We start from the raw sequence: 27,428 nt of genomic DNA, 5'->3' as shown, positions 1-27,428 counted from the left end.
TATAGAGACTATGGAAATGGATCAATTTGGATTTACAGTACAATTTAATTTTAGTTTGTATTAGTTACTATGGCAAACACATCTGAAGGTCCAGATGAGGCTCATGGCTTAGAAATAGCATTTTCTCTTCTTCCCAAAAGAAAGTAAAAAAAATATATATCCAAAATGTTCAATGCTAACGTTTTTTTAAAACTTAAATTCACACAGGCCATAATTACACAGCTCCAGGAGAATTCTAGGTTTTTGAAGTCGATGCTGGTTTGTTCCAGGTTGTCACCCTGCTATACTGTTCCACCATCTGCTGTGGTTTGCACATATTTTTACATGAAGAGGCAACTGAGCCCAAAGCAGAGTCAGGATCCTCAGTTATTAACATGGACTCAAATAATGACTTTCTGTGTGACTTTAAGCAAGCCATTTAACCTTAACATTTTATAGCTCCCTTATAATAACAATACCGCCTTACATGTGTATGAGCTGTTAAAGTTTACAACACATATTATTATTTTAATTGATCCTTAAAACCTCAGTGTGGGAGTCAGAGCAGGTATTATTTCCATTTTACAAATGAGGAAACCAAAGTCAAACAGCACAGGAGGGATATCCATATGGAAAATCAAACAAATAAGAGACCCTACCTTACACCATAAATAAAACAATTAAAAATGGATCATAAACCTATATGTAAGAGATAAAAGTATAAAAACTGCTACAAGAAAACAATGGAGAAAATCTTTCTAAATTTGAGATAGGCAAAGATTTCTTATCATGACCAAAACATGAACAATAAAAGAAAAAATTGATAAATTAGACTTCATCAAAACTTAGAACTTTTGCTTTTTAAGTTATGTCATTAAGAAAATGAAAAGACAAGCCAGAGATTGGGAGAAAATAGTTACAAACTGTATACTATAAATGATTTGTACCTAGAATATATAAATAAATCTTACAACTCAATAAGAACCCAATTTTTAAAATGGGAAAATAATCGAATAGACATTTTCCCAAAGAAGGCATATAAATGGTCAATAAACACATAAAAAAATTATCAACGCCATTAGCCATCAAGAAAATAATTACAAGTCAAAACCACAATGAGCTACCACTACATATTCACTAAAATGGCTATAATGAAAGAGATAGACAGTAACAGTGTCGATGAGGATGTGGAGGAATTAGAACCCTCATACACCGCCGGTAGGGATGTAAAACAGCGCAACCACTTTGGAAGACAGATTGTAGCTCCTCAGAAAGTTAAACATAAAGTTACCAAATGACCCAGAAATTCATATATTCAAGAGAACTGAAAACATGTGTCCACACAGAGTTGTATACAAATGTCATTGCAGTATTATTCATAATAGCTAAAAACTAAAACCATCTCAAATGTCTACCAACTAGTGAGTGGGTAAAGAAAATGTGATATATCCATTAAGTAGAATATAATAATATAGGAAGGATTAAAATACTGATATATGCTACATGGATGAGCCTCAAAAATACTATGTTAAATTGAAAGAAGCCAGACACAAGAGATCACACGCTGCATGGTTTCATTCATATGAAGTGTCCAGAAAGAGAAAATTGACACAGATAGAAGGCAGCTCTGTGGTTGCCTGGGCCTTAAGGTGAGAACAGGGAGTGACTGCAAATAGGTGAGAGGAAACTTTGGGGTAATGGAAATATTCTAAAACTGGATCATGGTGACAGCTGCATTAACTCTATAAGCTTACTAAAATCACCAAATGGTACACACACAAAGGCTACATTTCATGGTATGTAAATTACACCTCAATAAAGCTAATTTAAAAATCACTGAATAAACCTGTGCTGAAAAGAAAAAAATCAGCAGAGGAGGGACAAATATACAGGTCCTCAGTGTTCCTTCTACTCTATTACCTGCCTTGGAGAAATGGAAGGAATAACAATAAGGTTTTTCAAAGGGTTAGTATCATCACAGGGGAAGTAACAATTCTACCAAGTTTTAAAATTCCAGGTGGTACTGCTATTTTCATTTAATCCATAGTATACTTGTATCAGAAATTTTCTACTTTTAACTCTTTACGTTTCATAAACCCAGGGAAATTTTATAGTGTGTAAGTATACTGAAATATGAATTCATTTACCCTAAAACTCACATCAGAAAGCACTATTCTATGTAATTTCTAACACAGAAGACAGTTTTAATTTTAAAGAACAGCTTAATATCACTGGTTGACTTACGGTATGGATAATAATGCTCAGAGCATCTTCAAAATGACCCCAAATTTCTTCCAGGGGACAGAGTTCTGTACTTGGCACCCCATCTGGCACTAAGAGGTTAATTAAGTTGTGCATACATTTGCTGAAATCAAAAAGAGAAAACTCATCCCAAAAGGAAATAAATCATTGGCTTCATGGCTAAGACAAGTAAAATCTGGATCTCATCCCAGACTACAAGCTTCAAAACACTTCTGTTCTTCCCTCATTTTTATCTGGCCTCCAACCTCAGAAGACAGATTTTTGAAGCTATAAAAGGGGCTGACCAATCCTTCTTTTTATTATGCCTATGGTTGTCTTTCACCTTTTTTTAGTTTCCTGCACTAAGGAGTTGTAGCTGTTTATTATATTTTATGAGCTGGTTCAATCTATAGGCACTTTAAAGCATCTTGTTACATCCCCAAATGGGCAAGGGAATTGGGATTTAAACTAGGAATAATTCCAGGAGAACTGTCTCTCATGTCTCAGAAAAGAAAGACTGTAATAAAGTTTTCCATAGAAAAATCACACATCATCATTTCCCCCACGTCTAGGCATAGAAAACATAAAATCTCTAATAAATATGAGATTTATATAAATTTTATATAAAAATATAATAATAATATAATATAAATATAATAATTTATATTTTATATAAAAAGATTTATATAAAATAAATAATATTTTGTATTATGATGCACAGCACTTATTAGTCCTTAAAGAAAGGTGCTTAGAGAAAACATCTGGGGCAAATACTGCAAAATGTTAACATTTGTTAAATTTGGGTGGTGGATACATTGGTGGTTGTTATATTAATCTCTGAAAGGTACTTAGAAATTTTATCATATATATAGTCTCACACAAAGAAGCAACTTTGCCCCTTTTTTTCCTCTTTTGGGAAATTCAGACTCTTTGACATAGCTAATTAATTCTTGGTCTATAATACAACTCTAAATATGGAGCTGTTTTGAGGGCTTTTTAGTTCAGGAGTTATAGGAGTGCCCTGATCTATCTTTTGAGTTGGACAAGCTGAGTATGACTGATGACTTATGGGGCATTGACCATAGCTCTTTTGGCTATCAAAAAGCCTAGCTTCAGTGTTAAGTTACATTTACTAACCTGTATTTCAAAACGTCAATGGATTCTTTCATTTTGTAAAGCAATAAAGCCCTTTTCAAGGCCTTCAGAGCAATGGAAGGATAGTGTGCAGGCATTTCCACTGCTAATGCTATAGGAAGGAAAGAAAAAAGGCTGTGAGCACCTTATCTATCAGTTTTCATCCCAGGCTACAACTTGCTCTCTCTAATGAAACTGGCCTGAAATAGATTAACACAAACAAACCAACCAACAGACAAAAAAACCTAAAAATGAATTTTATGAAATGAGGGGTCCATGGTGGCTTTCAGAGACAGCTTATAGATTCTGGGCAGAGTAACATGGTAGGGTCACCGGGCTCATGTTCTCTTCAGCAAACATCAATAGAGAACCTACTGTTTCTGTGACCCTGCACATAGTCATACACATAAAGCAATAATCTTATGAGCCAGAGTCAAGGAGGGGCACACAAAGGTGGAAACAAAAAGCAGATCAGTAAAAGGGCAATAATCAAAAACAGATTTATACTACAATATGCTGTTCTGGTCTGATACTAAAAACAGGAAACACTTGACATGAGAGTGAGTGTCAGAGATAATAAACCCTAAAACTTCCAAATGCATTTAATTGGAGATCCATTATACAAGAAGTGGTCACCATCACATGTCCATAAAGTATAGACCACCTGTTCCATGTCTCTAGGAATTTTGCCTTGCAAGATAAGGAAAGGCAAATGTGACCTTTGTGCACTTGGGGCTACCTAATACCTTTATTAACTACACACCAGCTCCCGAGGAGGGTAAGAGAGAAAAAAGGGAAAATAATTAGGCCATTTCCTGCAGCATATCCCCATGCAGGTTCCGGGACCCCAAATACTTTTTACTTACAGCCCAACCAGAAATTTGAGAGTGGCAATTGTGTTAAAAAAAATATTACCAGTATTTCCTTGTACACTTTATTTTTTTAAAAGATTTCATTTTTAAGTAATCTCTACACCCAACGTGGGGCTCGAACCTACAAGCCCGAGATCAAGAGTCACGCGTTCTACTGACTGAGCCAGCCAGGCGCCCCTCTTTGTACACTTTAATAAGTTGCTAAGATTGCATCACCTTTGATCAGTGAAGCAGTTGACTGTCATTTCTATCTAGCTGAGTAAAACTAACTTTCCAAAGTTCAAGCTCCCCCTATTGCATAGTTATATAATTCAATTCCACACCTAGAATAGGCACACCTATTATGAGTAATGCACTTTACTCGGGTTTCTAAGTACACCAGACACAAGCAATTATTTTTCATGACCCTAAGGAGCTTATAGTCTCATATAAAAAAAAAGATATATGCATTAATGATTATAATACATGACAATTTGAGAATACCATTAGAGAAGGAGAAACAAAGTGCTATGAAGAAACATTATATCCCACCCGAGGGTAAAAAATGAAGAACAGAGAGAAGAATAAAAAGTAGTACAATCTAAATGGGTAACAGTCTTCCAAAAACATAAATATAGCACTTACATGCGATTATTTCAAATATTTTACTATCCAAATGAGGCAGTTCCCACACCGATTCCAGGAAGCTGTCAAGTAACGGATCATTCATTTTGGCTTTAACTTCAAACTCATACAGCAGAAGCAATGTCTCACATGGATCACTTGAGAAGTCCCCTAAGAGGGAGGCAAAAATGCAACATTCTCTGTGATTATATTTTATTATTCTATTCTAATCTCTCTTCTGGGGAGATTTTTCTGTTGAGGAAAACTAATTCTATTTACAATTTGAAGGTTGTCCTAGCGTCTGTATATAGATGTTTTACATTTTTAAATCATTAGATACATTTTTACATTTTAAATCATTAAATGCATTATAAATTTAAATCATTAAATACACTTTTACATTTTAAATCATTAACTACATTATAAATTCACCAACACTTTAAGCACCCTATAATGCATTCAGTAGCATTGCCTACATTTCCTGAAATTATTGCCATGATGTTCCTAAATAGCCTGAAAAAGTGCTGCTACTATCTGATCCAAATCCAATGTTTATGTGCCTCTCTTTAATGACTGTGTTAACCAAAAGATACAGTGCTGTATAAACTAACTGTGGTTTTATTTTAAGCAAAGTAAAAGAGAATTTCCAAATTATTTCATTTAGTCAGTCAACAATATTTCTTGGGTATCACCATGGGCAGAAACTTGTATCAGATGGCATATACCACACGATGTGAGATGGTTTTCATTCATCCTGGTTAGACTGAATTTTTAAAAAAGTTTTTCTTTTTTAAAGATTTTATTTATCTGAGAGAGAGAGAGAGAGAGAGAGAGTAAGTGAGAGAGCACAAGCTGTGGGGAGAGGCAGAGGGAGAGGGAGAAACAGGCTTCCCGCCGAGCAGGGAGCCCGATGCGGGGCTTGATCCCAGGACCCTGGGATCATGACCTGAGCCAAAGGCAGCTGCTTAACCGACTGAGCCACCCAGGCACCCCTAAAAAAATTTTGAGGTACAGCACACATACAATAAACTGAATAAAAACCCGTTAATCTTAGGTTCTTGGGGATTTTCTATGTAGACAATCATGTCATCTGTAAATATATGTGGTTTTATTTCTTCTTTTTCACTGTATGTCTTCTTTCCATTCTTTTGCTTGGCTCATTGCACTGGCTAGGACTTCTATGATGATGTTGAACAGGAGTGAGTGTAGATATCCTTGACTTGTTCCTACCCATAGAGAGAAAGCATTCAGTCTTTCGTCATTAAATATGTCATTAGCTGTAGTTTTATCTTTGTAGATGCCCTTTATCAGGTTTAGAAACTTCCCTACTATTCTTAGTTTGCTCAGAGTATTTTTTTAATTATAAATGGATGTTCAATCTTTTCACTTAATCTGTTGATATGGTAAATTAATTGAGTCTACAATGTTGAACCTAGGATAAACCTCACTTGGTTATGGTCTCTTATGCTTTTCAAATTTTACTAAATTTAACTTGTTAATATTTTGTTGAGGATTTCTGCAGCAATTTTCTTTTTTTAAAAAAATTTTTAATTAACACATAACGTATTATTTGTTTCAGGGGTACAGGTCTGTGATTCATCAGTCTTACACAATTCACAGTGCTTCCCACAGTACATACCCTCCCCAATGTCCATCACCCAGCCACCCCACCCCTCCCACCCCCCTCCATTTCAACAACCCTCAGTTTGTTTCCTAAGATTAAGAGTCTCTTATGGTTTGTCTCCCTCTCTGGTTTCATCTTGTTTCATTTTTCCCTCCCTTCCCCTATGATCCTCTGTCTTGTTTCTCAAAATCCTCATATCAGTGAGATCATATGATACATATCTTTCTCTGATTGACTTATTTCGCTAAGTGTAATACCCTCTAGTTCCATCCATGTCATTGCAAATGGCAAGATTTCATTTTTTGATAGCTGCATAATATTCCATTGTATATATATACCACTTCTTCTTTATCCATTCATCTGTTGATGGACATCTAGGCTCTTTCCATAGTTTGGCTATTGTGGACATTGCTGCTATAAACACTGGGGTGCACGTGCCCCTTCGGATCCCTACATTTGTATCTTTGGGGTAAACACCCAGTAGTGCAATTGCTGGGTCGTAGGGTAGCTCTATTTTCAACTTTTTGAGGAACGTCCATACTGTTTTCCAGAGTGGCTACACCAGCTTGCATTCCCACCAAAAGTGTAGGAGGGTTCCCCTTTCTCCGCATCCTTGCCAACATCTGTTTCCTGACTTGTTAATTTTAGCCATTCTGACTAGTATAAGGTGGTATCTCATTGAGGTTTTGATTTGGATTTCCCTGATGCCGAATGATGAGCACTTTTTCATGTGTCTCTTGGCCACCTGGATGTCTTCTTTGCAGAAATGTCTGTTCATGTCTTCGGCCCATTTCTTGATTGGATTAGTTGTTTTTTGGGTGTTGAGTTTGATAAGTTCTTTATAGATTTTGGATACTAGCCCTTTATCTGATATGTCATTTGCAAATATCTTCTCCCATTCTGTTGGTTGTCTTTTGGTTTTGTTGACTGTTTCCCTTGCTGTGCAAAAGCTTTTTATCTTGATGAAGTCCCAATAGTTCATTTTTGCCCTTGCTTCCCTTGCTTTTGGTGATGTTTCTAGGAAGAAGTTGCTGTGGCTAAGGTCAAAAAGGGTGCTGCCTGTGTTGTCCTCAAGGATTTTGATGGATTCCTGTCTCACATTTAGGTCTTTCAACCATTTTGAGTCTATTTTTGTGTGTGGTGTAAGGAAAAGGTCCAGTTTCATTCTTCTGCAGGTGGCTGTCCAATATTCCCAACACCATTTGTTGAACAGACTGTCTTTTTTCCATTGGACATTCTTGTCTGCTTTATCGAAGATTAGTTGACCATAGAGTTGAGGGTCCATTTCTGGACTCTCTATTCTGTTCCATTGAGCTATGTGTCTGTTTTTGTGCCAGTACCATACTGTCTTGATGATTACAGCTTTGTAACAGAGCTTGAAGTCTGGAATTGTGATGCCACCAGCTTTGCTTTTCTTTTTCAACATTCCTCTGGCTATTCGGGGTCTTTTCTGATTCCATACAAATTTTAGGATTATTTGTTCCATTTCTTTGAAAAAAAGTTGATGGTATTTTGATGGGGATTGCACTGAATGTGTAGAGTGCTCTAGGTAGCATTGACATCTTCACAATATTTGTTCTTCCAATTCATGAGCATGGAACGTTTTTCCATTTCTTTGTGTCTTCCTCAATTTCTTTCATGAGTATTCTATAGTTTTCTGAGTACAGATTCTTTGCCTCTTTGGTTAGATTTATTCCTAGGTATCTTATGGTTTTGGGTGCAATTGTAAATGGGATCGACTCCTTAATTTCTCTTTCTTCTGTCTTGTTGTTGGTGTATAGGAATGCCACTGATTTCTGTGCATTGATTTTATATCCTGCCACTTTACTGAATTCCTGTATGAGTTCTAGCAGTTTTGAGGTGGAGTCTTTTGGGTTTTCCACATAAAGTATATCATTCTGCAGCTATTTTCATAAGGAATATTGGTCCATAGCTTTCTTTTCTCATATTTTGTCTCGTATTGGTATCAGGGTAAAAATGGTCTCATAAAATGAGCTGGGAAGTATGCCTTCTTCTTTCTGGAAGGGTCTGTATAAAGCTGGTGTATGTCTTTATTTTATAGAATTCCCTACTGGAGTTTTCTTTGTTACAAGATTTTAAACTACAAATTCAATGGTTATAGGACTATTCAGATTATCTATTTCTTCTTGAAGGAGCTTTGTTAGTTTGTGACTTTCAAGGAATTTGTCCATCTCATCTAAGCTGTCCAAGTCATAGGCATAAAGCTGATCATAATAGTTCCTTATCATCTTTTTAAATGTCTGCAGGATCTGTAGTGATGTCTCTATTTTCATTCTTGACATTGTTAATTTGTTTCTATCTGCCTAGGTAGAGGTTATCAATTGCACTGCTCTCAAAACAACAACAATAACAACAATACAGCTTTTGATTTAATTGTTTTTAATTTATTTTGTTTTTAATTTAATTTTTTAAGATTTATTTTTAAGTAACCTCTCCACCCAATGTGGGGCTCAAACTCACACTGAGCAACTGAGCCAGCCAGGCACCCCTGTTTTAAATTTTATTCATTTCTGCTCTTATTTCTTTTGTTCCACTTGATTGGGTTTAATTTGCTAATTTTTCCTAGTTTCGTAAGGTGAAGGCTTAGATTATTTGAGATCTCTATCTAATTGTATAAATTTTTGTCTGAACACTGCTTTAGTTGTATCCTCTCATTTTTTCTATGTGTTTTCATTTTCATTCCACTCAAGCTATTCCTGATTTCCTTTTGTGACTTGCTCCTGGACCCATGAGATTATTGAAAAGTGTGCTGTTTAATGTCCAAATATTTGGAGATTTTACAGATGGCTCTGTATTATAGTTTTATAATTTAATTCCATTATGGTCAGAGAAAGTACTTTGTATGATTTCAATACTTTTACATTCTTTGAAGTTTGTTTTATGGTTCAGAATATGGCCTATTGTGATGAATGTTCGGTGTGCATTTGAAAAAAGAAATGTGTATTCTGCTATTGTAGGATAGAGTATTCTATAAATGTCAATTAGATCAAGTTGGTTGAGAGTGTTGTTCATGTGTTCTATATCCTTATTGACTCTCTGTTGACTTCTATTGATTACTGAGAGATGAGTATTGAAGTCTACAACTGTAGTTATGGATTTGTCTATTCCATTGTTCATTTCTATCAGTTTTTGCTTCATGTATTTTGAAGCTGTTGTTAGGTACATTACATATTTAGGATAGTTATGATGTCATGTTTAATTGATCACGTTTTCATTATGTTCCTCTTTATCCTGAGTAATGTTCCTTGTTCTAAACTGTTTTTTGCTCGATATTAATATAGTCATTCCAGCTTTCTTTTTCGTAGTGTTTGTATAGTGTACCTTTTTCAATTCCTTTTATTTTTGACCTATCTATGTCTTCATATTTAAGTGGGTTTTTTTTTTTGTAGACATGTAGTTGGGTCTTGATTTTTTATCCATCTGACATTCTTCATCTTTTAAATCGTGTGTTTAGACCAGGGGTGAGCAAACTACAATCTGTGGGCTGGCTGTCTGTTGTCCAAATAAAGTTTTATTTGAACACAACCATGTCCTTGGTTTAAATATGGTCCATGTATTCCTGTGACAATGGCAGAGTTGAGCAGTTGTATCCAAGACCTGCTAGCCTAAAATATTCACTATTGGCACTTTAAGAAAAGTGCCCTAACCTCTGATTTAGACCATTTATATTTAATGCAATTATTGATAGTTGGGTGTTCTTGAACTTCATAAAAATGAATTATATGTAGAACTATACAGAAGATCAATAAGGAAATAAAAAAATGAAAACATTGTAAGCCAACTAGACCTAACAGACATTTATAGAACACGCCCCCCCCAAACAGCAGCAGAATATACATTCTTCTCAAGTGCACATAGACTATTCTCTAGGAGAGACATATGCTAGGTCATAAAACAAACTTCAGTAAATTTCAAAGTATAAAATAATGCAAAGTATGTTCTGTGACCATAATGTGATAAAATTACCAGTTAATAACAGAAAAAAACTGGAGAAATGCACAAATACATGTAAAATAAAAACACCCTTAAACAACCAGTGGGTCAAAAAATAAAAGAGAAATTAGAAAACACTTTGAAATGAATAAAAATGAGGACACAATAATACCAAAACAAATGGGATACAGCTAAAGTAGTGCCTAGAGGAAAATTTATGTCTCTAAGCACCTACATTAAGGAGAAACATCTCAAATCAATAATCTAAACTTCTACCTTAGTTAAGACCAAAATAACCCAAACAAGTAAAAGGCAGAGAATAATAAAGATTGGAGTGCAAATGAATAAATTAGAGAATAGGAAAACAATAGAAAAAATTAATGAAATGAGAAGCTAATTCTTTGAAAAGATCAAAACTGACAAATCTTTAAAAGCCTCATTACTAGAATCAGATGTGAAAAAAGGAGACATCACTACCAACCTTAGAGAAATAGAAAGGATTTACAAAGGACGTTATGAACAACTGTATGCCAGTAAGTTAGATAACCTGTATGAAATGGACAATTTCCTAGAAAGAAAAACTATGGAAATGGACTCAAGAAGAAACAGACAATCTAAACAGACCTATAATGAATAAAGTAATTTATTTTTTAAAAAGATTTTATTTACTTATTTGACAGAGAGAGAGAGCATGCGTGAGTGCACATAAGCAGGGGGAGCAGCAGAGGGAGAGGGAGATAAAACAGGCTCTCTGCTGCAGGGAGCCGGATGCAGGGCTTGATCCCAGGACCCTGGGATCATGACCTGAGCCAAAGGCAGACGCTTAACTGACTGAGCCATACAGGCGCACCAATGAATAAAGTAATTTAAACAGTTTTAAAAACTATGGAAAAAGAAAAGCCCAGGCCTAAACAGCTTCACCACTGGACTGTACCAAACATTTAAAGAATTAATACTAATTCTCACAAATTCTTTTAAAGATAGAAGGGGATGGGGGCGCCTCTGTGGCTCAGTTGGTTGAGCATCCAACTCTTGATTTTGGCTCAGGTCATATCTCAGGGTTGTGGGGTGGAGCCTCATGTCAGGTTCTATGCTCAGCACAGAGTCTGCTTGAGTTTTTCTCCCTCTGCCCCTTCCCCCACTTGTGCACTCCCCCCTCTCTAAAATAAATAAATAAATCTTTAAAAAACTAGAAGGGGATGGAACACTTCGTAACTCATTCTATGAAGCCAGTATTACTGTGATACCAAAACCCAAAGACATCACAAATAAAGAAAATTGCAGAGAAATATCTCTTAGGAATATAAACTCAAAAATTCCCAACAAAATACTAGTAAACTGAATTCAACAACACAGAAAATAATTATACAACATACCCAAGTGGGATTTATCCAGAAATGCAAGGTTGCTTTAACGAGTGAAAATCAATTAATGCAATATACTATATCAATAAAATAAGAAACAAAAACTACATGATGTTCTCCAGAGAGGCAGAAAAGCATTTGACAAAATCCAATATCCTTTCATGATAAAAACGATGAACAAACTTGAAGGGAACTTCCTCAATCTGATAAAGGGCATCTCTGAAAAACCCACAGCTAACAACTCACTTACTACTGAAAGACTGGATTCTTTCCCTCTAAGATATAGAACAAGAAAAGAATGCCCACTTTCACCACTGCTACTCAACATTGTACTAGAAGTTCTACTCAAAGAAATTAAGCAAGATAAAGAAATAAAAGACATCAAGACCAGAAAAGAAATAGTAAAGCTATCTCTATTTGTACAGGATGTGATCTTGTAAATAAGATTCCTAAGGAATTCAGTAAAATACCATTAGAACTAATAAACAAGTTTAAGATCAATTTAAAAAAATCAATTCTAGTTCTATACAATAGCAGTGAGCAAACTGAAAATAAGATTAAGAAAACAATTCCATTTACAATAGCATCAGAAACAATAAAATACTTAGGAATAAATGAAAAGATGTGCAGGACTTATACAATGAAAATTATAAAACATCACTGAAAGAAATTAAAGATGTAAATAAATGGAAAAATATTCCATGTTCATAGATTAAAAGACTTAACTTTGTTAAGATGGCAATATTCCCAAAAATGATCTACAGATTCAACACAATCCCTATCAGAATCCCAGCTGGCTTTTTTCTTTTTTCAGAAATTGTCAGGCCGATCCTAAAATTCATATGGAAATTCAAGGAACTCAGAATAGCCAAAATGATCTTGAAAAAAGAACAAATTTGGAGGACTAACACTTCCTGATTTCAAAACTTACTACAAAGCAATGATAATTAAGACAGTGTGGTACTGACATAAGGACAGACATGCATATCAATGGGATAGAACTGACAATCCAGAAATAAAACGATGTGTCTATGATCAACTAATTTTCCACAAGGAGGCAAAGACCATCTACTGTGGAAAGACTATTTAAAAAAAAAAATGGTTCTGAAACTGCATTGCCACATGGAAAAGAATGAAGTCGGACTCTTACCTCATACGATGTACACAAATTCACTCAAAATGGATCAAAGACCTAAACATAAGAGCTAAAAGTATAAAACTTTTCAGAAGAAAACATAGGAATAAATGTTCATAACTCTGTATTTGGCAGTTGATTCTTACATATGATACCAAAAGTATGAGCAACAAAAGAAAAATATATTGTACTTCATCAGAGTTAAAAAAGAATTTGTGCTTCAAAAGACACTATATCAAGAAAGGGAAAATACAACCCACAGAATGGGAGAAAATACTTTCAAGTCATAAATCTGATCAGGGACTTGTACCTAAAATATGTAAAAGACTTATGACTTAGTAATAAAAAGACAAATAACCCAATTAAAAATTGGGCAAAGAGTCTGAACACACATTTCTCCAAAGAAGATATACAAATGGCCAATAAACATATGAAAAGATGCTCAACATCATTAGTTGTCCAGCAAGTCACGCATCAGGATATCAAAACTGCAATGGGACATCACTCTGTACTCATTAGGATGGCTAGAAAGAAAAAGTCAGATATTACAAGTATTGGCATGGAGGTGGGGAAATCAGAAGCCTCACAGACTACTGATGACAATATAAAATGGTGCAGCCACTTTGGAAAACAGTTCTGCAGCTCCTCAAATGATTAAAATACAGTTATCATATGACCTAGGTCTACCCAAGAGAAATGAAAACATATGTCCACACAAAAACTTATACACAAATGTCTACAGCAGCATTATTCATAATAGCCAAAAGATGAAAACAACTGATGAATGGATTTTTTAAATGTGATAAGTCCATACAATGGAATATTATTTGACCATAAAATGGAATGAAATACTGATAAATACCACAACATGGATAAACTTTGAACATGTTATATCAAGTGAAAGAAATCAGTCACAAAAGTCCACATATTATATGATTCTATTTATATAAAATGTCCAAAATATGCAAATCTAGAGAGACACAAAGTCTCTCTAGATTAATGGTTGCACAGGGCTCCTGGGGGAAATGCAGGGATAGGGAATGTGATGGGGGTTTCTTTTTGAAGTGAGGAAATGTTCTAAAATTGATTGGTGGTGGTGGTTGTATGTATCTGTGAATATACTAAAATCCACTGAATTATATACTTTAATGTGTGAATTGTATGGCATGTGAATTATATATCTCAATAAAGCTGTTTTCAAAATGATTTTTTACCCTGTGTGATATTCCTTTGTGCCTGACTTCTTCTGTTGAAGATAATGTCTGTGATATTCATCTATATTTTTCTGAGTCAGAAGTGTATTCCTTTTTTGATTTGTAGTATTCCATTGTATGAATGTACCACAATTTACTTAATCCATCCTCCTGTTGATGACACTAGAGTTTTCAAATCTTTAGCTCTTATGAATAGAGCTGTCTTGAACATTCTCATACATATTACATACATATTCTCATACATATTACAGATACACTCATTTCACCTGAGTATATATCTAGGAGAGGGATTGCTGGGTCATTGCTGTAACAAACGTGTTTGATTTTAGCAGATACTGCCAAATGGTCTTCCAAAGTGTTTGTACTAATTTACATTTCCACTACCAATGTATCAGAGCTCCAGTTGCTTCCCATCCTTACTAACACTTGTTATCTTAATTTTAGCCATTTCAGTGAGTGTGCAGTGATCCCTCATTGTGGTGTTAATTGACATTCTCTAATGAGTAATGATGTTGAACATTTTTCCTTTGCCTGTTGATCATTTGTATATCTTTTGTGAAGTTCCGTTTAATTCTTTTGCCCATTTTTTATTGGGTTGTCTTTTTTCATTGAGTTTTTAAAAAAATTTTTTTATTGTTATGTTAATCACCATACATTACATCATTAGTTTTTGATGTAGTGTTCCATGATTCATTGTTTGTGTATAACACCCAGTGCTCCATGCAGAGCGTGCCCTCTTTAACACCCATCACCAGGCTAACCCATCCTCCCAGCCCCCTCCCCTCTAGAACCCTCAGTTTGTTTTTCAGAGTCCATCGTCTCTCATGGTTCGTCTCCCCCTCCGATTTCCCCCCCTTCATTCTTCCCCTCCTGCTATCTTCTTCTTCTTCTTCTCTTTTTTTTTTAACATATATTGTATTATTTGTTTCAGAGGTACAGATCTGTGATTCAACAGTCTTGCACAATTCACAGCACTCACCATAGCACATACCCTCCCCAATGTCTATCACCCAGCCGCCCCATCCCTCCCACCCCCCACCACTCCAGCAACCCTGAGTTTTAACAGTTCCTTATACACTCTGGAATTTCTCAGGCTTATGTATTAACACATCTTCTTCCCGTCTGTGGCTTGTCTTTTTCCTATCTTGATTGTATCTTTTGACAAACTGAAGTTCTCAATTGTAATGAAGTCCACTTTATCAGTATTTTCTTTTATAGTTTTTATAGGTAATTTTTTTGTGTCTCCAGAGTCATGAACATATTCTCCATTAGGGCTTTCCTTTGTATTATTAGGGTAGGCTTATGCTGCCTATGAGACATAATTCAAATTGAATGATGTCAAAATTGAAGATTTTTAGGACCAACTTCTATCAGAGATACTTGGGTATCTCCAGATAATTGTTTAATTTCCTCTGGAGAAATAATCTTAAATTCAGTTTCTTTTGTTTCTGTGGCCTAAGGCCAGACGCAAAATGTACACTAGAAAATCCACTCAAGTGTTGTCATTTTGTTTAATGTGCCTGAGGATCAGCTCCAATTGCTTCTTCTCTTGGCTAATCTCAAAACTATCATCTCTGAGAATTTCTTATCCATTGAGAACTAATCTCTGAGCCAAAAGCAACCCATGACTGACTGCTAGTTATTAAGCCAATGGAGGGACCAAGTAAAGAATGTCTGATGAAGGAATAAGCATTTAATCCCAGTTTTGGTGTGTGTAAGTGAACAGGTAATTCCAACATGAGCTTTGATAAATGACTGCTTTTATCTACTGCATTTGGATAAATTAGAATGACCCTTCCAGTTCTGGGCTGAGGAGACCATAATATATAAATATATATAAAAGTATAGATAATCCCATCCTGTCAGCGGAACTGCCTTTGTGTTGGTAGAGGATTCATACTGGGTTTTGTTCTAAAGCTCTCAGGAGGTTTACTCTGACATAACCGCTAAGACATTCAATGATGACATTTGACGAATACTATTTACCAAGGTCAAAATTATAGCACTGGAGATAAGTGAAATTTGCAATGACTCAAAAAATAACTTAAAGGCTTTTCTCCATCTTCATGATTTTGAAATAAAAAATTTACTCATATTACAAAACAGATAGCTTTAAGGAATCTAATCACTAAGATTACTTCTAGCCTTAACATTTGATGACATTTTATGTAGAGTATTAATTGCAAGGATATTCTTAGCAACATCTAAAAGTTAAGTTCTTCAGTGGAGACCCTAAAAAGGAGCCGGAAAGACTGATTAAGAATCTGTGACCTTCCTTGTGTTTGGAGTGTCTTATAATCATAAGCAGTCATCTTTGGTATAATCCCTACTTCCCCTTACATCTCTTTTTTTTCCTGGACACCTAACCTGCCCTTCTCTGCCCTATACCTATATCCCAAGTTGAATCTTTATCAAAGTATTTTTTCTAAATGTTCTTCTCCCAAAGTACAAACTGATAATGACTTAAATTGTGAGCTTCCTCAATGATTTTTGCATAGAGGGCTCTCAAAGACCAAAATATTCTAATACTCAAATGAATGACTCTCTAATGATAGAATTTCTGGTGCCATAGCAGTATTTCATTCAGTAAATATTTATTAAGCTCTAGTACGTACCAGATAGTTTTAGGAGGTAGAGATAAAGAATGAACATGACAGACAACTTTTCTGCCTATGTGGAACTTAGATTCTAGTTGGGGAGAGAAATAATATATACAATATAAACATATATAATAATATAACATCAAGACAATATATCAGTAATAATATAATAATATATAATATAATATATCAAGTAGAGATTAGTGTTATAAAAATATATATATAGGTTATGGAGGTAGTGATGGAAGTTGCTATTTTAGAAGGAGTGTGGTCAGGAAAGATCTAAGTTGGGAAGTGACACTTGAGCAGAGGATGTGGGGGAGCAAGCCATATGAATATCCAGGAAAAGAGTGTTCTATGAAAAAGGAATGGCAAATATAAAGGCCCAGAGGTAGGAAAGTAGTATTATTGATATAGTAGGACTAAAGTATGGTGAGTTGAGAGGCAGGTGATGGGAGATGGAGGCAGAGAGGTAACCAAGGGCCAGAAAATCTATGGTCTTGTAGATCATAACAACTTTGAATTTTATCTTAAGTCCAAGTAAATAGGAAGTACAAGAGGACTGACATGATATGACTTATAATACTCTGACTGCTGTGTCGCTACTGGATTTACACAGGGGCAAAAGTGGGAGCAGAGAGGATAGTTGGGAAGCTATTACATTAGTCCAGATGAGAGATGAAGTAGCTTGGACTAAGGAAATACTGCTGGCCTGATTTATTGTTTGGAAAGGGCACATCATAAATCACACTACTCTCAGCTTCACCTCCCACTATATAAACCCTGAATAAGAGACAACTCCAAAACTAACAATGTTCTCTTATACATCTGGCTTTTGTTTATTTAGTTTCTACAGCTTTTAATGCCTTTTACTTGCTTTTCTAACCATTAAATCCCAATCATTCTTCAAGAATAAGTTCAAATATTACCTTTAAGAATGGATCATTTCTTGCTCTGTGATCCCACATACTTTATATTTCTATTACTGAAGTTATTTTCATTTCGCTTTGTATATGTGGAATGAATTATGTTTCTTACCTCCTTTCTTCACTGTAAATTTCTTAAGGACAGAGACAACAACACATTTCCCTATGTTTCCACAATACTTAGTAGCACCTGGCATTTAATAAAGACTTTATAAAATGAATGTGGTAAGCTGCTTTCCTTAGGTCACTAAAATAATGGCATGTCAGGGTTAATCCTTTTGTAAAAGCTAATTCCCATAATACTAAGATTTCAGTCACTGTTTATATAGTTCTTAATTAACTGTGATTTGGAATAGATTTTTAAAAGGTTGGCATTTTTCAATTTTGCCCCAGAAGCTTATGATTCACCAGCTTTGCACTTTCCCTTAATTTGTCTGTTTACAGTTGGTAGCTTAATGATTTATTTACATTACTCACAAGCTGGGCTCATACTTTTAGGCATTATTATATTAGAAATACCCAGTCTTAGGAAATATAAACCTTTAACAACTCAGATTAATTTCTTCTAAATGTATTTTTGCCCATCTCATTCTTTTTTAAATAAATGACTTACGTTTAAACTTGGGAATTACATCAATAAACAGAAGGATCTGAAGCAATTTCCCAATAATTTCTGCCCCTACCTTCCAGTTTAAACTTAATCAAAGTTTAATCTTAATCAACAGGTTGAGCATAAATATCAATACCACATAAGACTTACCACATAAGTCTCAAAGGTAACAAGATACGGGTTTTTTTATATGGGGATTCTATATCATTTATTTTTTTAAGTTTTTATTTAAATTTCAGTTAGTTAACATACCGTGTAATATTACTTTCAGGTATATCATATAGTGATTCAACATTTCAATACAACACCCAGTGCTTATTACAACAAGTCCACTCCCTAACACCTATTTAAACCATCCCCCCCCCCCCCCATCCACCTCCCCTCTGGTAACAATCAGTTTGTTCTCTATAGTTGTTAAGAGTCTGTTTCTTGGTTTGCCTCTCTCTCCCTTTTTTCCCTATGCTCGTTTTGTTTTTTTAAATTCCACATGAGTGAAATTATGTGGTATTTGTCTTTCTCTGACTGAATTATTTCACTTAGCATAATACTCTCTAGCTCCATCCACATCATTGCAAATGGCAAGATTTCATTCCTTTTTATGAATTCCTTTTATATATACACACACACACTACATCTTCTTTATCTGTTCATCAGTTGATGGACACTTGGGCTGTTTCCATAATTTGGCTATTGTAAAGAAGGCTGCTGTAAATATCGGGGTGCATGTATCCCTTTGAATTTGTATTTTTGTATTCTTTGGGTAAATATCTGGTAGTGCAATTGCTGTATCCTAAGGTAGTTCTATTTTTAACTGTTTGAAGAACTTCCATATTGTTTTCCAGAGTGGCTGCATCAGTTTGCATTCCTACCAACAGTGTAAGAGGGTTCCCCTTTCTCCACATCCTCACCAACACCTTACATCAATAAACAGAATGATCTGAAACAACTTCCCAGTAATTTCTATTGTTTCTTATGTTGTTGATTTTAGCCATTCTGACAGGTGTGAGGTGGTATCTAATTGTAGTTTTGATTTGTATTTCCCTGATGATGAGTGATGTTAAGCATCTCTCTTTTCATGTGTCTGTTGGACATCTGTATGTTTTCTTTGGAAAAATGTCTCTTGAGGGGCGCCTGGGTGGCTCAGTCATTAAGCACCCGATTCTTGATGTCAGCTCAGGTCATGATCTCAGGGTCATGAGATGAAGACCCGCACTGGGCTCCATGCTGGGCATGGAGTTGTTTAAGATGCTCTCTCTCCCTCCTGCTGCCCCTCCACCCACCCTGCTCATGTGTGCGTGCTCTTTCTCTCTAAAAAGAAAAAAAAAAAAGGTGAAAAATGTCTCTTCATATCTCCTGCTCATTTTTAAATTGGATTATTTGTTTTTTGAGTGTTGAGCTTGATAAGTTCTTTATAGATTTTGGATACTAACCCTTTATCAAATATGTCATTCGCAAATATCTTCTCCCATTCCATAGGTTGCCTTTTAGTTTTGTTGACTGTTTCCTTTGCTGTGAAGAAGCTTTTTATTTTGACGAAGTCCCAACAGTTTATTTTTGCTTTTGTTTTCCTTGCCACAGGAGACATATCTAGAAAGAAGTTGCTATGGCCAATGTCAAAGAGGTTACTCCTTGTGTTTCCTTTAGGATTTTTATAGTTTCAGGTTTCACATTTAGATCTTTAATCCATTTTGAATTTATTTTTGTGTATGGTGTAAGAAATTGGTCTAGTTTCATTCTTTTGCATGTTGCTGTCCAGTTTTCCCAGTAGCATTTGTTGAAGAGAATATCTGTTGGATATTCTTTCCTGCTTTGTCAAAGATTAACTGACCATATTGTCATGGGTTCATTTCTGGGTTTTCTATTCTGTTCCATTAATCTATGTGTCTATTTTTGTGCCAGTATCATACTGTCCTGATCATTACAGATTTGTAATATAACTTAAAGTCCAGAATTGTAAAAAAAGAAAAAAAAAAAGTCCAGAATTGTGATGTCTCCAGCTCTGCATTTCTTTTTCAAGGTTCCTTTGGCTATTCAGGGTCTTTTCTGGTTCCATACAAATTTTAGGATTGTTTGTTCTAGCTCTGGGAAAAATGCTGGTGGTATTTTGATAGGGAATGCATTAAATGTGTACATTGCTTTGGTAATAAGACATTTTAACAATATTTGTTCTTCTAATCCATGAGCGTGGAATGTCTTTCTATTTCTTTGTATCATCTTCATTTTCTTTCATCAATGTTTTACAGTTTTCAGAGTATAGGTCTTTCACCTCTTTGGTTAGGTTGTAGGTATCTTACTGCTTTTGATGCAATTGTAAATGGCATTGATTCCTTAATTTCTCTTTCTGCTGCTTCGTTATTGGTGTATAGAAATTGACAGATTTTTGTATGTTGATTTTGTATTCTGCTACTTTACTGACCTTGTGTATCAGCTCTAGGAGTGTTTTGGTGGAGTCTTTCAGGTTTTCTGTATAGAGTACCATGTCATGTGTATTTTTGTTTTATTTATTAAAGTACTACATATTCATTGAAAAAGTCAAACAATACAAGAATAAAATAAAAGGTAAATCTCCCAAACTCACTAAATCCTAACCTACGAGTAGTAGTAAGCAAGTGTTGAGTTTGGTGTGTATCCTTCCAAGACTTTATATATGATATATACATTCTTATATATGTGTGTATGTGTGTGTTATAATATATATATTCTTCTGTTTATTCATGCATGAACCAATATCATGAATGTGCTAGGTATTGGATATAGAAAGACAAGCAAAAACAGACACAGTATATTTCCTCATGGAGCTTATAGTCTAGCATATGTGCATACAAATATGCATACACATATATGTTTTAAAGATAAAAATTGAGTATCAGAAAAGACCAGCAAGAGTATAACACTCCAAAGTGAGGGGCACACCCCAAGGCGCATTTCTTTTACCTACAGTAACAAAAACAGAGTTTATAGGCTGGTGGAGGGAATGCGTCTGGATTTGGGTTGGTTGTGAGAAGCAGAAGATAAAGGGTTGAAGAGTACACAGCTGGTCAGTGAGGCAGTAGAGAAGAATCTCTGTGTTGGGGCGCCTGGGTGGCTCAGTCATTAAGCGTCTGCCTTCGGCTAAGGTCATGATCCCAGGGTCCTGGGATCGAGCCCCACATCGGGCTCCCTGCTCAGTGGAGAGCCTGCTTCTCCCTCTCCCACTCCCCCTGCTTGTGTTCCCTCTCTCTGTCTCTCTCTCTCTGTCAAATAAATAAATAAAATCTTTAAAAAAAAAAAAAAGACTCTCTGTGTTATGAGAAGCCCTACAGCTGCCTATATCCACTGGCTGGGAAAATGTAGAGGCTACAAAAAATCATGTACACGACAACCTTAGATCATCATAAGCATAATTTCCGCAAGCCTGAATCATGGCCCTGGTCTCCTTTCCACACGAATCTCCTGCAAATAGTTGTAAAAAAGTACCTCGATTAAAGATAAGTTATCACAACTCAATAGCAAAAAATAATAACCCCAATTTAAAAATGAGCTAAAGACATGAATAGGTATTTCCCCAAAGAAGACATACAAATGGCCAACAAGTATATGCAAAGATGCTCAACATCACTAATCATCACATAAATGCAAATCAAAACCACAACGAGGGGTGCCTGGCTGGCTCAGTCAGTAGAATATGTGACTCTTGATGTTGAGAGTTCAAGCCCCATGTTGGGTATAGAGATTACTTAAAATCTAAAAAAGAAAAACCACAATGAGATATCACTCACTCCTGTCAGGATGGCTATTATATATATTTTTTAAAAAGACAACAATGTTGGTGAGGATGTAGAGAAATTGGAACCCTTGTACATTGTTGGTTGGAATTCAAAATGGTACAGCCACTATAGAAAACAGTGTAGAGAGGTTCCTCAAAAAATTAAAAATAGAACTACTATATGATCCAGCAATCCCACTTCTGGTACGTATCCAAAATAATTCAAGTCAGGATCTTGAAGAGATAGCCAAGATGTGACAACAATGTAAATATCCATTGAGGGATGAATAGATAAAGAAAATGTGGTATGTACGTGTAACAATACTCTTCAGCCTTAAAAAGGAAGAAAATTCTTCAATATGTGACAACATGAATGAACCTTGAGGACATTACATTAAGTAAAATAAGCCAGTCACAGAAGGACAAATACTGTATCATTCCACTTATATGAGATGAGATAACTAAAAGAGTAAAATTCATAGAATCAAAGAGTGGAATGGTGGTTGCCAGGAGCTGGGGGAAGAGAAATGAAGAAATGTTAGTCAGTAGGCATAAAGTTAACAGCTAAACAAGATGAATACATTCTAGAGCTCTGCTGTACAACCTGGTACCTATGGTAAACAATACTATACTGTACACTTAATACTTTAAGAGGATAGATCTCATATTAAGTGTTCTTACCACAACAAAATAAAACTTTAAAAAAGATGTAAGAAATAACAGTGTAAGATACTACTTGAAAATGAAATGAGAGGAACAGGAAAAAAGAATGGTAGGAGAATTCTTACCAGAGACCTATTGCTATAAAGCAGAATAAAATTGTGACCAAGTATGTCAACCTGAATTTCAAAATATTAATTAAGGAATCATGTCTATAAAATAAGAATATAAAGCACGGATTTAAGAGCTCATGAATGGCTGGTAGACAAAACAAAATGAAATATGAGCCATTTTAGAAAAAAAAGGAAATGAGAAGAAAAAATAAAAACATCACAAGAGGGGCACCTGGGTGGTTCAGTCGTTAAGCGTCTGCCTTCGGCTCAGGGCATGATCCCAGAGTCCTGGGATCGAGCCCCGCATCGGGCTCCCTGCTCCGCGGGAAGCCTGCTTCTCCCTCTCCCACTCCCCCTGCTTGTGTTCCCTCTCTCACTGTGTCTTTCTCTGTCAAATGAATAAATAAAATCTTAAAAAAAAAAAAAAAAAAAACCATCACAGGAATAAAGGTAAAACTGAAAGCAGCAAAAGAGAGAAGAGACATTGCTGGATATACAGTAAGAACATAGAAAACAAGATAAAAACAAGCAAAATGAAATGAAAATTGAAACTTCAGGCTCCCTCATCAATTAATGAGTTAAATAAAATCTTTAACACATGTTCATTTTATATTTGTACGACAGTCATGGTTATATCTTTAAAAAATTATTGACCAAAATGCCTAATGGATACAAAACCAGGTAAACTGTGTTGCTGGTAAAGTAAAACTCATGGATTACTTAAACTCATCTTTTCTTGGCTCCCAGATTAAATTTAAAGTGCCAACAAAACTTTGAGGAATGTTTTTTTCTTTTCTATTGAGTTTATGTTTCATTTTGTTTCTGGTTTATGTACAGCCAATGTCATTCCCTGCCCTGGTACCAGCAATGAATGGGAATATGGTTTGACCATTTGTTGAGTAAATGGATTAATGGATTATGTCTCTGGGTAAGAAACAACAGACAATTTAATTTGTTAGTCTTTTTTGTTATTCTTTTTGACCATTTTGAGCTCAGATTAAACAATTATTTCATGCCTGCTGGGAGGGAAAACAGCACTCTGATATCCATCTAGACTGGTGAGTATACTCTTGATCTGCAGCTGAAATTGTAGCTCTGAATCCATAAGCTCCCTATGTCTGTGTCTATGTGTCAATACTCAAGAAAGGCCTTGACCTCACATCACGTGAGTATGAAATGTTTTCCCATCTCTGGCTGGTCTCCACAAATTAGATGACAAAGTCTTCTATGTTAAAGGAGCTCTGTTCTGGTTTATAGACATAAGTAAGCACTTATATAAAATATTCTTAAAATTATCACAAAAAGAAAATTAAACTAATATTTTAAATGTGCTAAACCAGAGTGTGCTTATAAAAAAATTCTGCCAACTCAGAAACATTTTAAGATTCCAAAGTTAAGGTAAGTAAGTCTTTGGCAAGCGAGATTAGTTTAATAACTTTGGTTTAAAACAAAGAGCTAGGTCTTTTTTTGTGGTTTATTTGTATAAAGTATAAAACAAGCATACATTTAATTTGAAACTAGGTCTCTTTTCCTAGATGTATACAAGTTTATTGATTAATATTATATAGTTCTTATATATAACATTTAAGATTATAAAAAATGTAAAGTGTATTCAACTAAAATTGAATCATTGTTCTGACAAACTTAATTTCAGCTATAACTATGTGCTGTAGTATGTTAGGTTTAAGATAGTTTCCAAGACATTTAGTTAACTTAAAATACAAGACTACTATTAAATTGAGTCAATTAATAAATAATTACTGAATAAAAAGATAAATTTTAATTAAAATCGAATACTTAAATATTGATTACAAAGCACAGATTTAAGTTTTATACTATTGCCTATTTTTATATGCTATAGAGAGGTGAAATCTTTGGGTCATGTTACTGAATGTGTTCATTTTTCCTTTTTAAAAGGATGGGTATGGCCACAGAGAGCTATGCTATGTATGCTCAAGAATTCTGCTAATTTGCTATAAAGCTTATAAGAGATGGTTCTCAATTGCACACGTCCAAATTTTCTTTTTGAAATAAAAATTATTTTGGTTAAAAGTAAAAAAAAATGTAACAATTAAAATAAGTGGCTGACATTATATTATGAGCAATAGTAACAAATGGATATGTGTTTTTGTTTTTAAAGGAACATGCAGTTTATTCCTAAAGCCATGGTTCTCAAACTTCTATTCTCAGGACCCCTTTGCCCTCTGAAAAAAATTATTAAGAACTTCCAAAGAGATTTTGAGAAATTCTTTTTTTAAGAAGAGATCTGAGAGAGAGAGAGAGAGCACATGTGTGCATAAGTTGGTGGGGGGAGGGGCAAAGGGAGAGGAAGAAGCAGACTCCCTGCTAAGCAGGGAACCTGCCACTTGGCTAGACCACAAGATCATGACCTGAGCTGAAGGCACCCAAGCGCACCCCCCCAAAGAGATTTCTCAAATGTGGATTATATATATCAATAACTGCCATATTAGAAATCAGAACAGAAAATTTAAATATATTTACTGACTAAACTTATTTGACAAAAATCACTGAATGCTAATGTCGATTTTCAAAAAAATTATATTTAAAAAATCAATGAGAAGCCTGTGGAAAATTTTTGAAAAGCTCTTTACTCTGACTTAATAGAAATAGCTAGATTCTCATATATGCTTCTGTACTCGATCTATTACAATATCACACATCAAATAGCTTCTGGAAAACGACATGTCTTAGTATTACGAAAATAGTTTTGACCTGGCAGATCACCAAAAAGATTGTCAGTTTGTTTCAGAATATAAAAGAGCATATAATGAAGGACTGATTTGGAAAGTAAATTTTATTTGACCTGGTTTAAATCTGAGTCTGAGATAAAGCTCTGTAATGTATTTAAATGTAGCAAAATTATCTTGATTTTGATGGGCTTGCTTGCTTGGTTTACTGATTAATGTCTTCACTTACAATAAGAAAGGTTATTCTTTATTTTCTATGTAATCTGCCTAGATAGAAGATTCTGTGTTTTACCAGAATAATTTTCTGATCTTTATGTTGTGTTTATTATGTCTTTATTCTTGATCATTTAATGGCAAACAAAGTACAAAGTTTCCTCATTTATCAAAGAGCTAAACTTCTTTAAAACTGTTACCTCCTATGCTTCTTTTTAAAATGTTTTGATGTCATTTTGCTTAGATAGGCAATCAAGTGTTGTTTCTGAGGCATCCATGACCCTATCTTAAGTACCCAAATCATCTCTAACAACTCTTGATTTTTTTCTTCCAAAAAGTCACATCCCTGTTATAAAAGATATAAAGTTTTTATAAAGTTTTCAGGATATCTTTTTTTTTAAAAGATTTTATTTATTTATTTGACAGAGAGAGAGACAGCGAGAGAGGGAATACAAGCAGGGGGAGTGGGAGAGGGAGAAGCAGGCTTCCCGCCAAGCAGGGAGCCCGATGCGGGGCTCGATCCCAGGACCTGAAATCATGACCTGAGCCGAAGGCAGACGCTCAACAACTGAGCCACCCAGGCGCTCCCAGGATATCTTTTAAACCTACAACCATCTTTGAGATTTCTAAAAGGGACCCTGGAAAAATGCAAAAATTCATTCTTTCTCCTCATAAAGAGAGAAATGTGAGAATGAGGTTCATTTGATGGGTTACTATTGTTTAAGAGTTACATGAGAAGAGTTGCAAAATCAGAAGAGATGCTTAGCCTTCCTTATATTAAAATTTAGAAGTAAAAAACTATTAACATAAAATTTTCAGGAACTGTATACCTTATGAGCAGCTCCTGAAGATTACTATCTTGTGAGTAAAACTTCAAGAGAAACACTAATCATAACTCTTAGAAATTTTTTTTAACATTTTATTTATTTATCTGACAGAGAGACACAGTGAGAGATGGAACACAAGCAGGGGGAGCAGGAATGGGAGAAGCAGGCTTCCTGCCGAGCAGGGAGCCCGGTGCGGGGCTCCATCCCAGGACCCAGGGATCATGACCTGAGCCAAAGGCAGACGCCTAACGACTGAGCCACCCAGTGCCCCTCTTAGAAATTTTTTTTCAGAAATGGACAGAATATCAAGATAGAGGATCAACAAGGAAATAGAAGATGTGAACAACATTATAAACCAAGTAGGCCTAATAGGCATATAGAAAATACTCCACCTAACAAAAGCACAAATCACATTCTTCTCAAGTGCTCATGGAATATTCTGCAGTATAGAACATACAGCTGGCTACAAAACAAGTCTCAATAAATTTAATAAGACTGAAATCATATAAAGTATATTCTCTGACCACAACAGAACAAAGCTAGAAATCTGAAAGAGAGAAAAGTGGAAAATTCATAAATATGTGGAAATTAAACAACATACTCTTAATCAATAGGCCAAAGAAAAAAAATCACAAGAGAAATTAGAAAATACGTAGAAATGAATGAAAACAAAGACACAACATACCAAAACTTATGGGATGTAGGGAAGGCAGTATTCAGAGGAAAATCTACAGCTGTAAAGACTTACATTTAAAATAAGAAAGATTTTATTTTTCATTTTATTTTTTTAAAGATTTTTATTGATTTGACAGAGAGACAGTGAGAGAGGGAGCACAAGCAGGCGGAGTGGGGGAGGGAGAAGCAGGCTTCCCGCTGAGCAGGGAGCCCAGGACCCTGGGATCATGA

At 35.1% G+C, this 27,428-nt stretch overlaps 1 protein-coding gene across 1 annotated transcript in view; it reads right to left on the bottom strand.

Annotated features, from left to right (window-relative positions):
• TEX11 (testis expressed 11) overlaps nt 1-27,428 on the bottom strand; it is a 299,352-nt gene that overhangs the window by 23,487 nt on the left and 248,437 nt on the right. The window contains exons 26-28 of the mRNA XM_032393867.1: nt 4,851-5,000; nt 3,358-3,466; nt 2,224-2,344 (exon numbers count right to left, since the gene is read on the bottom strand). Coding sequence (XP_032249758.1) covers nt 2,224-2,344; nt 3,358-3,466; nt 4,851-5,000 — 380 coding nt within the window. The remainder of the gene's footprint in view (nt 1-2,223; nt 2,345-3,357; nt 3,467-4,850; nt 5,001-27,428) is intronic.

Source organism: Phoca vitulina, unplaced genomic scaffold (genome assembly GCF_004348235.1).
Source record: "Phoca vitulina isolate PV1807 unplaced genomic scaffold, GSC_HSeal_1.0 scaffold77, whole genome shotgun sequence".
Lineage (NCBI taxonomy): Eukaryota > Metazoa > Chordata > Mammalia > Carnivora > Phocidae > Phoca > Phoca vitulina.
The sequence above is the reverse complement of the archived record's forward strand: the minus strand, read 5'-3'. Positions and strand labels throughout refer to the sequence as shown.